Consider the following 17971-nt stretch of genomic DNA (forward strand, 5'->3'; position numbering starts at 1 on the left):
AGGGATAGAGTTATGAACGGTGCAGTTGTCAATACACAGGAGAATTTTTCAATTTTGTTTACGGTACGTTTTGTCTAGTTTTATTAACTGCCAATCTTCAAAAATGCCTGCAGTAGTCCAAGCTTTATTATTTGCTCTACACTCTACAGGTTTTGATTTGACATTTTTAAAACATCTTGGGTTCGCAGATTTTTCTATCATAGCAAAGGTAGTTTTTCACTCCCATTTATGTTAACCCCTACCAATAACGTGACTCTTTACTGTTAAGTGTTAAACAATAGCGGATGTGTATTGAGGAAGGTCCAACCTCGTAATGGTGACATCTTACAGAAACACATAGACGAAGTTTAACATCTTAAATTTCCTCGTTTAGACAATTTTCGACAGACATTTCTGGAGAAGAAATTCAAATTAAACAAGGCGAATTCTACACCTGTGGAGTAAAGGTTAGAGCGTCTGGTCTCGAAACTAGATGGCCCGGGTTCGATTCCCGGTCGGGGCAAGTTACCTGGTTGAACTTTTCTCCGGGGTTTTTCCTCAACCCAATATGAGCAAATGCTGGGTAACTTTCGGTGCTGGACTCCGGACTCATTTCACTGTCATTATCACCTTCATCTCATTCAGACGCTAAATAACCTAAAATATTGATAAATTTATTTTTAGTTGGTTAATTAACGACGCTGTATCAACTACTAGGTTATTTAGCGTTGACGAGATTGGTGATAGCTAGATGATATTTGGCGAGATGAGGCCAAGGATTCGCCATAGATTACCTTGCATTCACATTACACTCTGGGAAAACGTCGGGAAAACCCAACCAGGTAATAGCCCAAGCGGGGCTCGAACCCGCGCCCGAACGCAACTTCAGACCGGCAGGCATGTTGATAAAGCGTCGTAAAAGATCCTACTAAAATAAATAAATAAATAAATAAATAAATAAATAAATAAATAAATAAATAAATAAATAAATAAATAAATAAGGTGAAATTCGAATTACAGATGATTTCCTAACATTGCGCTGTATAGGAATGTCAAGGGACCGAGACTAAAGTTATAATAATTATTCACAATTTCGAATTAAAGATATTCGTATTATCCAAGTTCCACTGTATTTGAAAGGCGATACGCATTAAGTATCGCAACTGTTACAACGGTGTTCACAGCAACCATAATTAATAAACCTACTGGATGGAAGTAATGTAAGTGTGTAAAGTTAAGAAGTACATAGAATAGTGTGTATCAAAAGATCGGGTCAATCCTTAAGGAGATGGTTCACGACCTTATTTGGAACAAAAAGTCCTAATACACTTTTTCAATATTCATCCCCGTTTCCGAGTTACAAGAATATAACGTACTGTTTCTATCCCCATTTGATTCCACACCTAATGGACCTGTCTGCTTAAGAGAAGGTAGGCTAATTCTCAGTTGTCTAGAGCCGATGCTCAAAATGTCCCCCTCTCGCACGAACACACGCTTCAGCACGGCGTCTGAACTCTCGCTGCACATTATCCAATCCGTGCTGATGCATCTCTAGTGCAGCCGTGTTAATCTTAGCAACGAGCTCTTCCCTGCTTGGTATCTCCGTTTGGTACACTTTCTCCTTCATGCAGCCCCAGAGAAAGAAGTCTAATGGTGTTAGGTCTGGGGACCGGGCTGACTAGGCAACTATGGTATCAACTAGACGATGCTCCAGCATATTTCAGACTTCCAGTACGCCAATGGTTAGATAACCATTTTCCACATAGTTGGATTGGAAGGTGTGGTCCCATTTCTTGGCCAGCCCGGTCCCCGGACCTAACACCATTGGACTTCTTTCTCTGGGGCTGCATGAAGGAGAAAGTGTACCAAACGGAGATAGCAAGCAGGGAAGAGCTCGTTGCAAAGATTAACACGGCTACAATGGAGATACACCAGCACGGGTTGGATAATGTGCAGCGAGAGATCAGACGGCGTGCTGAAACGTGTGTTCGTGCGAGAGGGGAACATTTTGAGCAAGTGCTCTAGACAACTAACAATTAGCCTACCTTCTCTCAAGCAGACAGGTCCATTAGGTGTGGAATCGTGATGTTCGTGTAACTCGGAAACGGGGATGAATACTGAATACGTATATTAGGATGTTTTGTTGCAAATAAGGTCCTGTATCACCACCTTAAGGATTGACCTGACATTTTGATACACTCAGTATATCGAAAAACATACAATCTCCAGTAATTTTTTTTCATTTGGTCAATATTGAAATTATAAATTCGGTGTAAAGATTGGTAATCTAAGTTTCATTCTGGAAACAGTGCAGATGTTCTCAACTTGAGCCTGAAATAACCTCTCGGGTTCTGTATTGCAAGATAACTTTCAAAGTGAGAACCATTAGCTTCCATGCATGCTGCAGGTAGTCTCAACAAGTTTTGACACATCTATGTGAAAGCACTTATATTTTTTCCTATTTCCTAAGTACAACGCTTGCGGACCTTGGAAATACGACTGGTACAATGAACTCGCAGACATACTGAAATAATGTTGGATTTGAAATAGTCCTCTCTGGAAATTTTTCAGTGTACAAGTGTTGTGCTTTACGCGATTTACAATTAGTTACACCTTAAATTAGAGTCCTGTGTAAATGCTCTTCATTTCTAAACTTCGGCATTTTCAGATGTTTTGCTTGCTGTACTGAAAAGAAACGTCTTGTACTGACGACTTGTGTTCAGGTAACTGACTCATAAAATATTCCCTATCCTAAGCTTTACTGATTGTCACCAAGCGACCTTACGCGAACTTCATCACAAATGTTTATTTAATTTAGTCTCTATTCATTCAACTTGTGCTGAAACCGAATACAGGATCGGAAAATTCCAAAGGAAAAAGTCGTTTCACTTCAATTCCTCTATCTATTTTGTAAAATCAAACACATATTTATAATATATATACTAATAAAATTCTACACAAAAATATTTTTTCAAGAAAACTGTAAAGCCTTAGAAAAAAATTTTGTCGCACAGATACTTTATAAGCCCCAGAAAGGAAGCAGTGCGCATGATCAGAGAACGAGCGACTTGGTTCACAAGACAACTATTAGTTGAGGTAATACAATTAGTTTTGTTTCGTTGCATGTCTAATCCTGCGCATTGCCTCCTTTCTGGGACTTATCTGTGCGTCAAAACATTTTTCTAAGACTGTACATTTACGATCTCCAGTCAATGATATTTTTTATTATATTCAACCCACGAAAATCGTAATTAAAATCTGGACACTTATATAACATGCACCCTCTACAGAGAGTACTAGGTATTTATTTAACAAATTGAATTTTATATTATTATGATGTACCGAAGTACATATGATATTTTCGTGCAGGAATTCTGCGTCATCATATTATGATGAGAGATGAGTGGAACAGAGAAAAATTCTCTCTGTCACCGGGACTTGAACCTGGGTTTTCAGCTCTACTGCTGCCTCTTTATCCACTAAGCCACACCGGATTCACATCCCGATGTCGGATTGAATCCTCTCAGTTTAAGTTTAGTGGATAAAGCGTCAGCACGTAGAGCTGAAAACCCGGGTTCAAATCCCGGTGCCGGAGAGAATTTTTCTCTGATCTACTCATCTTTCATGAAACTGCATTTTGGTTAGTTACATGGATAAATAGGAATAGACACAAAACATTTCCGAAAGATTTGGCATTTCTTTCTGCCGGTGCAATGTTCTACGACAATACTATGTTGAGTTACCATTCTCCATGAGGCTACCCGTGTACTGAGATATAAGATGGAATAAGATTCAATGAGATACGTCGAAGAATATTTATCTTCAGGTAATGACGAGGGATGTACAGGAAATGACATTCGCAAACACGAAACTAAATTCGTTCTTGATTTCATCCATCCCGGATAAAACTGACTTCCGTTCATTTTCTTAAAGACAATTTGCGTGGATGACTGGTAGGAACAATGTTTGGAAATTTATAAAGTACTGACTTAGGGTAAAAGCAATGTATACGTTTAAAATCTGTATTTGGAATTATAATAATACTCACCTTCCAAGTGACCACCAACATCTCCGAACTTCGGGCCTTCACTCGCACGTCAGTAGGAGGTCCTCCCGGCACCTCTTCCATAGTGCTCACCAAAACTGGCTCGCTCATGTTGGACGATCCGACTGAATTTTCTGCTAGAACTCGAAATTCGTACGTGGATGCTGGTCGAAGATTCTCAATGCGAGCTCCTGTCTGGTCTCCACCGACAGTCACGTGTTGCACATCGCCTTGCCAAGAATCTGGAACAAACCCGAGTTCACATTCACAAAATAATTTAGTATTAATATTTCTTTGAATTTTGAAGCCATTTTTCGTTAGAAATAAAATGTAATATTTTTACTGCAGTTAAACAACATTTTCAGCTCTATACATGCTTCCTTCGTTCAGTATTGGACGAGAGGGAAATAAAAATATTTTTTAACTTGTTCCTTTGTACATAGGGGAGAGAAATGTCCGATTTTAATGTGAAGAAATGTTTTACTTGGTGAATGAATGAGATATAAGAGGCACGTCCAGAAAGTAAGTTTTCCTGGGGCCGTTTTGAGAAAGAAAACAATTTGATAGAAAGATTTATTGGAACATATACAGCCATTGTTGCGCTATTTTTCAACATATTACCGCCAGATTTCAGACATTTGCCATATCGTGGGATCAACTTTTGTATCCCTGTGTCATAGAAGTCTGACGCCTGGGATAGAAACCAGTGAATCACAGCTGTCTGCACCTCTCTATCACTGTGAAAATTCTGACCGGAGAGGAATTTTTTGAAGTGTAAGAAAAAATGGTAATCGCTGGGAGCGAGATCCGGGCTGTAGAGTGGTTGTTGAAACACCTGCAGAAGATCTGTTGACCGATGAGCCGTATGTGGCCGAACGATTGCCATCATTTCTTACACCTGAAGCAATTCCTGTCCCATTAACGTTTTCAAAGTGCTAGAGAGGTGCAGACGGCTATCACACACTGGTTCCGATTCAAGGCGGCAGATTTATGCGACACAGGGATACAAAAGTTGTTCCCACAGTGTGACAAATGTCTCAATTCCGGTAGGGAATATGTTGAAAAAAATATCGCAAAAATTGCTGTATCTGTTCCAATAAATCTTTCAATGAAATTGTTTTTTTTTAAACAGCTCCTGGGAAACTTACTTTCTGGTCGCGCCTCGTAGAATGGAGAAAACCGTCTGGAATAATTATATGTTTTCCATGTTCTGCAATTCCGAAATATTTTTACAAATTAAATGTTGAAAACAATCGCTTTTTTACTTGAATATTAGCTAACATCAATTCTAGTGTTATTTTTTGTAAAGAAGGAATCGTCCCGCCAAGGGTTTCAAATCGCTTGGATTTGCAGGCCAAATATATTTAGAGATTGCAGGTAGCAGGAGGAAGGACACAAACAACCCCTAAAAGTCATTGGACTGGAAATTCGACTGATTTAAAACTCTTAACCGAACAATCTCTTCTGTATAAAGACATGATACTGGGTGAACAGTATAGAGCAGAACAGGTTTAACGGTCGGCTAGCTATGCGCGCGGAGGTGGGAGACTCAAGGCCGCGCAAGGCCGTGAAACTTGTTCTGTTGTATAATGTTCACCCAGTATAACGGCAATATAGCCTACATACTCATCTGTTCTAAATAGCTGATCGAAATATGAGAATCAATACACTGTTGCAAAGGAAGGACTTATAGTGAAATAATATAACTTAATAGCAGGCAATTTCCAGCTTGCGATGTTATAACACCAGTAACTAAAATTGGTAACGAATTTTGAAATTACAGCAAAGCTTTTCAGAACAGTATTAATAATGCTTTGAGTCATACTTGTTACTGTTTTTAGTACTTGAAACTCTTTCCCCTTTACTTGCGAGTCAGGTACAAAATATATCAGATATTTTCAATAAATATACCAAGATTTTTATTTCCACTAGTCTGGTAGTATACAGTTCTATTTCTGAACTGAAGACAACTGGACAGTGAAACCGTTAATTAATAAATTAGTAGGTATACGGATTATATGACTAGCGATAATCAGTTCACAGTATCTTTAGGGTGGAAATAAACAGATTCGAATACAATTTGAATTTGTGGAAAGTCTGGTTCACGCTAAGAACATACAGACGTGTGCAAATTACACTACTCAACAAATTTGAACTTTTTTCCCATAACATTAATAAAATAAGCTGATCTTAACTAATTTGCATGCGCTGAGCACGAAAATGACAATGAAAAGTTCGTAACACGTCACGTTTTTGTGTTATAGATACTTACTTGATACATTGAAAAATCGGGATTTTTGACCTATTAAAAATTATTTTGTTCTCATTTTTTGTGTGAAAATTTCCAAAGGCAGCTTAGATATGATAAAACTGATACATGAATAACTGATCAGCTATTAAGACTTATAAAAACCACTCTTCGTGCAATAAAATAGAGAAAGATAAAAATACCTTCATTTTTTTTTCTTCTGAGAACTGAAACCTTCCCTTTTTAGAAACTGGCAATAATTGCCCATCATCGCTGGATCCCCTATTCCTTGATACCGTTGCTCCATTGTAGCAATGTCTTGGTGAAATCGTTCTCCCTGTCCATCACTTACAGTCCCCAAGTTCTTAGGAAAGATGCCCTAATGTGAATGTAAGAAGTGGATCTTCAGTTTAATGCTGCAGGCCATTTTTTTGTACTTTGTTAGTAACGCCTCTATTAATTGGCGATCATTTTCTGCCATGTGATTCCCCCCAAAAAAAAATCCTTTGATGCAAAAGATTTCCATGCTGGTAATTCCTTGGGGTTGGTTTTTTCTCAAAAAATGCCGTCCTTAATAAAGTTTTATAATTTGTGGACCGACAAATATACCTTTCTTTTAATTTGGCATCACTGATTTCAGAGAACAGAGTCTTTAAGTGTTGAAAGGCTTCTCCACTCTTATCTACAGCTTTTACAAAATTTTTCATTAGCCCTAGTTTTATATACAGTGGAGGAAGAAGTACTTCTTCACGTTGCACTAGCAGAGGATATTTAATGTTATGCCCAACAGGAATATAACCTTGTCTGATATGCCAGTTCTTCACCGCATAATGTTGTGCTGTTGCTCGACTGTCCCACAAACATAAAAAACAACATAACTTAGTAAACCCTCCTTGTAATTCAAGCAACAAAGTTATTACTTTCAAATCTCCACAAATTGCCAAGCGATGTTCATTACAATTTACTGCATTCAATATTAGTGACATGTTTTCATAAGTTTCTTTCATAGTGACTGAATGAGCTACTGATGGAAGGTTCTGAATTTCCATTGTACAATAAAACTGCTTTTAAGCTTAATTTTTGATGAATCGATGAACAGTCTCCATTCTTCTGAATTATATTGAATATCTAATTCATCCATAAGCCTGTTCACATTTTTGCAGGCACATACAGAATTTTTCATTACAAAATAACTAGTCAGTTTATCGTTTCGTTTTCTGAACACGGAAATCTTGGTATCTTTTGCTAATAAGTCCCATTTTTGTAATCTAGAACCTAATAGTTCAGCGTGTTGCTTGGAAAGAGCTGAATCCCTAGCTAGGTCATTAAGTTCTGCCTGTCGTATCAGATGTGGTGTTCTATGATGTTCGGGAATGTAGGTGGGATCAGCGAAAGTTGAAGAGTAGTCTGAGGATTCTGATAGTTCGTGTTCCTTGGAATGACATAATCTTCCCCACTGGGCGGAGGGATAGGAAGTTCAGGGGAATGTGGCATGGGTATTATGGCTGGTTGAAAATTAGGATACACAATTTTATCTTTAGTTTTCCTTGAAAATCCCTGTGGTTTGATAATGCAGAAGTAACAATCTTCCAGAAGACTGTTGGGCTGTCGCCAAATCATTGGAACAGCAAAAGACATTTTGTTATTTTTTCCTCACAACCACTCTGTTAACTTCACGTAACATGTTACACAACACACGTATGGTGCCCAATTTTTGTCTTGTTCACCCACGTTATAGCCAAAATACAAGTAATATGTCTTTTTTACATTGTCTGTTATTTATCGACGTTGTGATTTCAAAGTTAATTCCCCACAAACATAGCAGAAACTATTTGGAAAATTGTTACATGAACGACAATGGCGATCCATTTAACACTATTACAGAATAACTAGTACCGCTCACAACACTTCCACAATCAGAACTAATCGCTGAATTGTTCATTTCTTGTCTAACGATACAACAGCGACCGTATTTCCTCCTTTGTAGTCAGTTGTAGCCAGATGTGATCTACCCTCCCTGCAGATAAGGGTAATAAAACAATAAACCATCGCTAAGGGTAACAGTCTCAACCCACAAAAGTGAAAGTATGGTAACTTAAAACAACGCAAATGCTATATAAGTGTGTAAAAGATCTACGTTAAAGAAAAGAATCTCTTTCAAAGTGGCTAGGTTTTAACACATTTTTATACGATTCTCTAACTAAAAAAATAAGGTTCTGAAAAAATGTGACTTGTAGGCACTTTTCCAATGCCATATTCGTAATCAGGACATACAAATTACATAAAAATAGTTATTCTTGTCCATGTTATGAAAACCTTGTTGAGTAGTGTTATTAGACTCAAACGATAATATGTATATATATATATATATATATATATATATATATATATACTATATAGACTATATATATGATTCAAGTAATATTTATTCATTTATTACACACTGTTTGCAAAAATTAATGTTTAGTAGGAAACCCTTTGTTCTTTATCATGAATTTTATGCGGTTTGGCATGCTGTTCATGAGATTTTCACATTGTTTCTTGATGTCTTCATCCTTGTGCAATATTTGAATAAGTGCTTCTATGAGGTCCACCTTGGTGGTATTCGTTCTTTTTTTTTTACTTTTCTCTTTACGATAGACCAACGATTTTCAATTGGATTTGCGTCTGGGCTATTACCTGTCGTCTACATTATTTTCAGCCAGAAAATGAGTTCCTGATCTGGCTTTATGACAGGATGCTCCATACTGCATGAAGACACATTCACCATCAGGGAACCAGTCCCTCATTTGTGGGAAAATTCGGGTTTATAGGACTTTTTTTGGTACTGATCCTGTCGCATAGAGTCCTACAGAATTATTTTGTGGCCAGTAATTCATGACAATTATGAAATGTAAAAAATGTTGTGCTGAGTCTAATAATTTGCACACATCTGTACAGTTGTAGGGATCCGTGGGTTTATTTTACAGTGCACCAATGTGCGAAGTTTTAAATCTTTTGTCAGAATTGAAAATAATAATTTAATTTTTGCTGCTTTGCTGATGATATGGTGTTGTTGGCAGACGTGGAACTCAATATCAGCTATCAGCAGAATGAGATGAAAATAAAAAATGCAAACATGACGAAGACCATGGTTATAGAAAGAAAAATAAAGGAGGAAAATATACAAATTTCAAGAGAGGCAATAGAACAAGTGGACAGTTTCAAATATTTGTTGCGTACTGCAAATAGTATCATGAGCTGCTGCTGGAAAGTCAAGAGGAGAACAGGAATGGCAAAGGAAACTTATATTATGAAAAACAGCATTTTCTGTTTAATTTTGGAAAAAGGACTATGGAACATATTAAAAAGTGGTTTGTGTGGCGTGTCACATTGTATGGGGCAGAAACATTGGAATTATGACGAAATGAGGAGAAACGACTGCAAGTATTTGAAATATGAATATGGAGAGGAATGAAACTTACGAAATGCACAGATAAAATAAGAAATGAAGCTGTACTCGAAAGAGTGGGTGAATAATGAATAATGCTGAAACTGATCAGTAGGAGAAAAGAAAAATTGGCTGCGTCAATGGCTAAGAAGAAACTGTCTACTGAAAAATGCACTGGAAGAAATAGTGAACGGGAAAAAAGTTCGAGACAGAAGGAGATATCAGATGTTATGCAACAATAAGATATATGGAGCGTATGCGGAGGCTTAAGAGGAAGACGGAAAAGTGAGAAGATTGGAGAATACTGGGTTTGCAGTGAAGAGCCTGCGTTTGGGCATAGAATTATGAAAGAATGAAGTAAATGGTGACAGTTTTCACAGTACTTTAAGTCTAAGATATTCACATAATATTTCAGATTTTCAAGGCAAATTAATTGTCGTGCCAGTTTAGAGGCATATAAAAATATAGGGTAAAGGTTGGTAATGTTGGTAATATTGTGGTATGAGTAATATTGTGCTAGTTCTTTTTGAGAATTTATTACAATTTCACTGAGCAAGAGGAAGATCGCTTTTTGCGTCAACGTATTAAGGGAATGTTCGTGGACAAGTTTCTGCACAAAATCGGCCCTCATCTCGCTCAGTAAAATTTTAATCAATTCTCAAAAAGGACTATCACAATATTAGGGGGAGCTGGGTAGTATCGGTCATCGGGTAATATTGGACAGTGCGTTTCTTTCATATACCACAAGATGGTAGTAACTGAATAACATGGTTACGTTTCTGTATGCGATATCACAGAAACGTAGCCATGTCATTCAGGTACTATCATCTGGTGGTAGATGAAAGAAACTCACTGTCCGATATTACCCGATGTCCGATACTATCCAACTGTCCCCTACTCGTATCACAATATTACTAACATTTACCCTATAACTATTTTTTGCCATCTCCTGTGAAGAACTAACAGTGATTGGGGATTGAGGAGAGATTTCGACAGAGAAAAGAGTTCCCTTTCATGTTATGCGAAATTTTCCTCTGGAAACTAAAATATTACAAGGTAAACCTGAGTTAGAAAAAACAGCCTAAATTTCGGTACGCCATAATATGTTTACGCTCGTCTGAGAAGAGTTAATGCCTTGGTTTTTCTGAACCGACGAATGCGACGTGCAAGGTGCGAGGCCCGCCTCGTGCAAATCCGGACTACACGAGAGATAGTGAGTGGTTTCTATAACTGCGAGATGCGAAGTCTGCGCACCTTGGAGTCACTGTCTCTCGTGTAGTCCGGATTTGTGCGAGGCGGGCCTACAGGAGAGACTTTTTTAATAGGTTATTTTACAATGCTTTATCAAAATCTTGGGTTATTTAACGTCTGAATGAGATGACTGTGATAATGCCGGTGAAATGATTCCGGGGTCCAACACCGAAAGTTACCCAGCATTTGCTCATATTGGGTTGAGGGAAAATCCAGGAAAAAATCTCAACCAGGTAACTTGCCCCAACCGGGAATCGAACCCGGGCCACCTGGTTTCGCGGCTACACGCGCTAACCGTTACTCCACAGGTGTGGACTCACAGGAAAGATAGTGAGTGATTTCTATAACTGCGAGATGCGAGGTCTGCGCACCTCGCAGCCATAGAAACCACTCACTATCTCTCGTGTAGTCCGGATTTATGCGAGGCGGGCCTCGCATGTCGTATGTTGCATGCGTCGGTTCAGAAAAAACGAAGGTTTAACGAAATAGAGAGAAAGAACGAGGAAAGAGAAATGTAAAACCAAGAAGGGAAAGCATGAGAGAATTTAGGTATAGTAAAGGCCAGAAAAGATGATAAGGAGAGAAGTTGAAAAATAGGAGCGAGTGAAAGGTAGGAAACAAAGAGTAGAAGAAAACAACGGGATGAATAAGATAGGAACGGCAAAAAGGGATGAATACGAAAAGAAAAATGAGATGTGCTATAATAGAGATTGGTAGGAGGAGGAGGAGGAGGAGGAGGAGGAGAATTTAGACAAAGGCATTGAGGAATATGTAACGGAAGGGGAAATGGAAGTACGACGTATAATACAAAACAAGAGGATGAAGGAAACAAATAAAGAAGAAAAGAGGATAAAATGGGAGAGAAGAGGGATCAGAAAGAGAACATTGTACCCTTACGCACCTGTTCCATTCTTGTATTGGATGACGTAGACGGCAATGGGACTCTTGCCGTCGTACGGTGCCTCCCAGCTGAGGTTTACGGAGCGGCTGGAAAAGTTGACGACGCGGACGTTGAGAGGCGCCTCGGGGGGCTCCTGTACCAGCAGCTGAAGTTCCATACGCTCGCTGCCGTAGCGATTTCTGGCCAGACATTCAAACATGGCGGAATCGTCTCGACGCACGTGTCGCAGCGTCAGCCGGGACCGGACGCCTCCTGCCAGCTCCTCCTGCGTGACGGCGACTCGGGCGTGCTGCGACGCGTCGAACCTGCGTCCCTCGCGGAACCACATCACGGAAATGGGCTTGTCGCCTTCTGCCACGCAGTCCAGCGTCGCCTCGTTGCCCCTGATGGCAGTCACGTTCTGGAACGGCACTGCAAAGCGAGCCGGCACTGCGGAAGAAGACACTTTCACTGTTCTATGGTACATTCAAGACAAGAATGGGTAAGTGCGCTCAGAATGTGATGCAAAATGGTGTTGGCTTCTTTATAGATTTTTTATTTATGTAGTTATCGCAGTAAAATTCCTGTAGGCTAATTTTAAATAGTGAAAACTTATCGTACTGTTTTTTGTGTATCTCCTGGAGTGGAAAGGTTGTGGTATGGTGACTGTTTCGTCTTATTTTGGTAGTGAACAGTGGAAATATAGTCACATAGTACCTACAGGAAATTTCTCGACCGTTAAATCTAGTAGCCTGACTGTCAGCAGGAGAATTATTTTCTTTCTAAAACCCTGGTTTTTCTCAACCGACGCATGCGAGTTGCGAGGCCCGCCTCGCACAAATCCGGACTATACGAGAGATAGTGAGTGGTTTCTATAACTGCGAGGTGTGAGGTCTGCGTACCTCGCAGTTATAGAAACCACTCACTATCTTTCGTGTAGTCCGGATTTGTGCGAAACGGGCCTCGCACCTCGCAAATCGCACGCGTCAGTTCAGAAAAACCAAGGTTTTACAGAAGGAATTATTGACCGCGCGGCCAATTTACCATTTAGGATCCTGACAAATTTCCCAATATCCATGAACTGAAATCATCTTTAGCTATGCAAAGCGACAGCGGAAATGAGTTCAATTTCCTCGGTCGACAAATTTCCTGTGTAGCCTATAGATAACAATTTAGATATTAATTTCTTCATGAAAGCTGTCACTTTCATAGAAAACCAATGGAATGGATATAATGTAAGTACTAAGTATTCTATATAGTTATGCCAATGTAATACAATTTTTTAATTTCATGCGACGTTTTAAAACGGATAGTGGGGGTTGGGGCGAGGAATGGCTAATAGTGGAGCCCTGAAGCCTTGGTTTTTCTGAACCGACACATGCGACGTGCAAGGCCCGAGGCCCGCCTCGCACAAATCCTGACTACACGAGAGATATTGAATGGTTTCTATAACTGCGAGAAGCGAGGTCTACACCATAAAAACCACTCACTATCTCCCGTGTAGTCCGGATCTGTGCGAGGTAGGCCTCGCACCTCGCACATCGCATGCGCATGTTCAGAAAAACCAAGGCTTAAGAGAATTCGAGCGCCATGGAAACTAAATAGAATGTATGATGAAGGCTTTGAAATACCACCTGAGGATTTTGCTTAGAGATCAATATTTTATTAGTGCGGTGTGTTATAAACAGCAACTCGGGAGGAGAGATCAAAGAACCTGCGCAAGTAGATTAGACCAAATAAAATTGGGCAAATATATTACGCAGAGTGTTAGAGGAGATAGATCTGGGATTTACTGTATAATTGAAATAGGTTGCAGGAATGAAGAACATGTCTGGCAAAAAGTCAAGAAGCTCCTGGAGGATATAGAGCTTTGTAATGTTTCAATTTTAACACGTGCGCTAATATGCAGAAAAGAAAATGTAAATTCATTAGTGCTTCAGTGGACTAAGTATGACAAATTATTATTATTATTATTATTATTATTATTATTATTATTATTATTATTATTATTATGACATGATACTAAATCTTAAAAACTGCAGTTGTGCAGAATTTCATGGTTATAGTTAAAAAATCTGATGTTCTGCGTATATATTAGTTTTTTCAGAGGGGTGTAAATTTATTGATGAGATTCATTGACAGTTATTCTTTGAGTTCATATATTTTATGAACCTGAGGTATAAAATGTATATATGATACATATCTTTTAGTTTCATTTTAGATATTGACGTTCAATTTTCCTGCATTATCCTATAATATCTTACTTTTTTTTTTTTTTTTTTTTGTAATTTCATACATTACTTTAAGCTAATCTGGTAACCTTGAATTCAATCGAATTTAAAATATAAATTTAATTAAATCTTTTACATTCAGTGAAAGTAAATTTATTTGCTGTACATAATGCTGAAGAAGCTGATGTATTCATTTTATTTTATTTTATTTTAAAGTAGGTTATTTTACGAAGCATTATCGATATTTACCCAGCATTTGCTCATATTGGGTTGAGGAAAAACCCCGGATAAACCTCAACCAGGTAACTTGCCCCGACCGGGAATCGAACCTGGGCTACCTGGTTGCGCGGCCAGACGCGCTAACCGTTACTCCAGAAGTGTGGACTATTTTTCTTATTATTTCTGAGTTTATTGGTACTTACATTATGGTCTTCCTCAATGATATGTGCAAAGGATTGCGAATCATCAGTGACAAGACAAAAGTGAAAATACAAAATGGAAAATATTGCAAAAACAGGCGGCTCTGAATCTTTAAAATTGAACGAATTATTAGTGAACTGGTGCATGGGGGAAACATTTCATTAAATATTGCCCGTTGAAAGACATAATTCCATAGTGCTAGGCCTACTGGTGTTTTGAAAAGTAATATGTTCAGAAGTTCATTGTAATTACCAAACTAATACGTTATAATATTTATATAAATTTTAAAACTTCGAAAGTGACAGAGTGATACTGGAAACGACTACAATACACCATGAGGTGAATGATGGAAATTTGCGCAAAATTAATGTTATGTATTTAAATAAATGCCTAGAGAAAAGGTTCAGGGCATAATCATGAGATACGGAGAGACCTACTGGCCATATTTCGGAAACATGAGGAATATTACAACCATTATGTTAAAGATGTATACAGCAGTTTCCTAGAGCGACGTTCCCTTACCGTGTACTGTGAGAAAGATAACTTTGCTCAGGCCTGCCTCCACACCGTTGCTGGCGTGACAAAGATAGTAGCCGCGGTCCTCAGGACGCGCTTGGATGATTTTGAGAGTACCGTTGTCCAGTTTCCTGAATCAACATACGAAAGACAGTGTTAAGAGCATCTGAAGAATAGATTAATGTCACATTTTTGTTGATCAAAGGAAATTCATGTCTAAGCCACTCATGGGGCTGAGGTTACAAGATCATTGCCATTTTACAGTGCATACATTTTATTTTTCCACGCTCGAATATGTGCAGCTGCTCTGTGCACTGCGCGTCCGCGGGAGTGGAAGGATAAAATGTATGCAATATACTACTGCATCATTGGCAAATATATTATAATCTGATTGCATATAGAGAACATTCAACTCGGCAATTGGGAAGGAACACGCTTATCAGTAGGGACCAGATTTTTATGTAATTACATATTATATTTTCAACCTAACCGTATATAAATAATTAATCTTTGCGAATCTTGTAATTACCATTAATATATTAAAATTTGATACTACATATTTTTACATATTTATCAACACATTAGATATTATGGCTTGGTATAACATAAATCTACATATTTAGGGGTTTTATTCATTTTTACTTCTCTGAAAGGAAAAAAAAACTTCTGCTGGGGAATTTGAAATACACAGATTTAAAAACCCCTTTTAAATCTGTGTATTTCAAATTGTGAACTTCCCCAGCAGAAGTTTTTTTTTTTTTTCCTTTCAGAGAAGTAAAAATGAATAAAAGCCTTTTTAGGTGTGACAAGTACCACTACTGCTTCACCTCTTTATTTTAAATTTAGTAGACCTAGACGGAAATGGGATTTTCCGACCAATTAGAAAGTATGGTTCTCGGCTGGAATAATCCTACTCTTCTGAATGAGACAGGAATGTCACTTTTCAAACAACACTTTGTAAATGCCTATAGTTTAAGGTTTTAGTAGGTACTTGTTTCTTACAGGGAGCAGCTAAAATGCATGTGTCCCACATCTCCTCTTATTTACTCCTAATCCAGTAAAGCGAAACAGTGCTTGCAGTACTGTTGTGTCATTCATTTCACTCAGTTCTCTAGTTTTAGTACTTACAATACCTATGAAGTGCAAGTGAGTTTATCTACTGCTTTAACTAACTAAAATGGTCCCTGTATCTTCAACCCTAACGATAAAAATAAAATCATGGATTGCAATGGACGAAGCTTTCACTACAGATGGAAAAATAGTAATGTGTCAAGTGTGCGGTAAAACAGTCGGGTGTTCTATGAAATCACAATTGGAGAGTCTTACCTATCCTATACCTGCCAGATATTGATATTAAATATTTTCATGATTTTACATATTTTTGTACATATTCAGCTTATTTCTCTTACATAAATATGTACATATTTCACAATTTGATATTACATAAAAACCCGGTCCCTACTTATCAGACATGCGTTCACACAATTAAAGCTTCAAGGTTAATATATATATATATTCGAAACACATTCGTTTAATATTTATTTCAAATTGTTAGTTCCCATATCCCACACATATTCAATACACATTTAAACACTTGCAGTAAGGTAACACTTCCATAATAATGCCATCACGTTCATAATGTTGGTCCAGTCCCCTATTACATAGTATAACTTTCTTAATATTTTCTTCAGGAGTCTTCTATAGAGAGGAGTATGGTAAGTATATTTTGTTCATAACGCTTTGAGGGCCATAGCTATGCTGAGAAAAATATAGTATTAGTCTATAGTTATGGAGTAACAGTTAACATGTCTAATCATGAAACGAGTGGACCCGGTTTCAAATTCTTGTTAGGACAATTTACCCGCTTTAGGTTTTTTCCGAGATTCTCTGCCAATCATTTGGAGCAGAATCTTTGCATTGAACCTTGGACTTACTTCACCATTACAATTAAATTTCACAGGGAATCTGCAGTCTGTAAGGGAGTTCGGGGAAAGTTCGCAGGGGAATCTTTAGCTTAGGGGGCCTTAGGACATACAAATCATACCATTCCTGATAGTACAATAGGCCCACCCAAACGACCTACGTGTGAGAGATTTACTTAGCCCATGCCTCTCCAATCAAAGAGGACTAATAGTGTAGAAGAAATCGTAGAGTATTTGCCCTGATGATGGAACCTGCATGGAGTTCCAACACGTTGGAATTATTAGAAATGGAATGCTCACAATCTACTTCTAAACACGAAATATTGTTTTAGAAACGTTTATGGCACAAAATATGTATTATTTTCTGTTTCTTTCTGTAGCGGCGATATACCATGGTGATAAGATATGGGGAAATGACGAAAGAAGGTGACAAATACAATATCACGAAAAGGCATGAACTGACCATTCTTCCCTCTATTACAATTTTTATACGATTAGACCTAGTTCAATCTTCAGGACGAGTTAGAGTGATCGGTGGGTCCTTAGCAATATACTCACATGAAATTTGTCATGACCTCATGTAGCTCTGCGTATTGCGAATGGGCGAGACCAGAGCTCTTCTTCCAGTGGATATCGGGCGTGGGCAAACCTTCAGCAGAGCAGTCGATGGTGACGTTATCACCCATAGCTACTTCTGAATCTTTCGGTTCCACAAGCCAAGACGGTGGTACTAAACACAAGAGGTATAATAATAATGATTGGTAACAGATTCATATATACATAAACACATATAGTCGTTTAGGGACATCTCGACACGCAAAGGAAAAATGTTAATTTTGAGCTAATTTATGCAAATTTTATTCTCTTTTTTCCGCAATATGTATGGACATGTTTTCCTTACATTTCATACATATGTTGCCAATGTGATCATTTTATACCACTGTATTTAAAGAAAATAGAAATCGATGTCGAAGTGTCGACTTCTCCCATAATGGGGAAGATTTCGACATAGTAATACAAACATAGCAAACACTTTAAAACCCAACATT

At 38.1% G+C, this 17971-nt stretch overlaps 1 protein-coding gene across 1 annotated transcript in view; it reads right to left on the minus strand.

The window, feature by feature from the left end:
• LOC138707738 (cell adhesion molecule Dscam1-like) overlaps positions 1-17971 on the minus strand; it is a 136950-nt gene that overhangs the window by 97252 nt on the left and 21727 nt on the right. Inside the window, exons 6-9 of the mRNA XM_069837603.1 lie at positions 17481-17652; positions 15007-15131; positions 11855-12283; positions 4028-4266 (exon numbers count right to left, since the gene is read on the minus strand). Coding sequence (XP_069693704.1) covers positions 4028-4266; positions 11855-12283; positions 15007-15131; positions 17481-17652 — 965 coding nt within the window. The remainder of the gene's footprint in view (positions 1-4027; positions 4267-11854; positions 12284-15006; positions 15132-17480; positions 17653-17971) is intronic.

The sequence above is a fragment of the Periplaneta americana genome, chromosome 10, assembly GCF_040183065.1.
Source record: "Periplaneta americana isolate PAMFEO1 chromosome 10, P.americana_PAMFEO1_priV1, whole genome shotgun sequence".
In the NCBI taxonomy this organism is placed as follows: Eukaryota; Metazoa; Arthropoda; class Insecta; order Blattodea; family Blattidae; genus Periplaneta; species Periplaneta americana.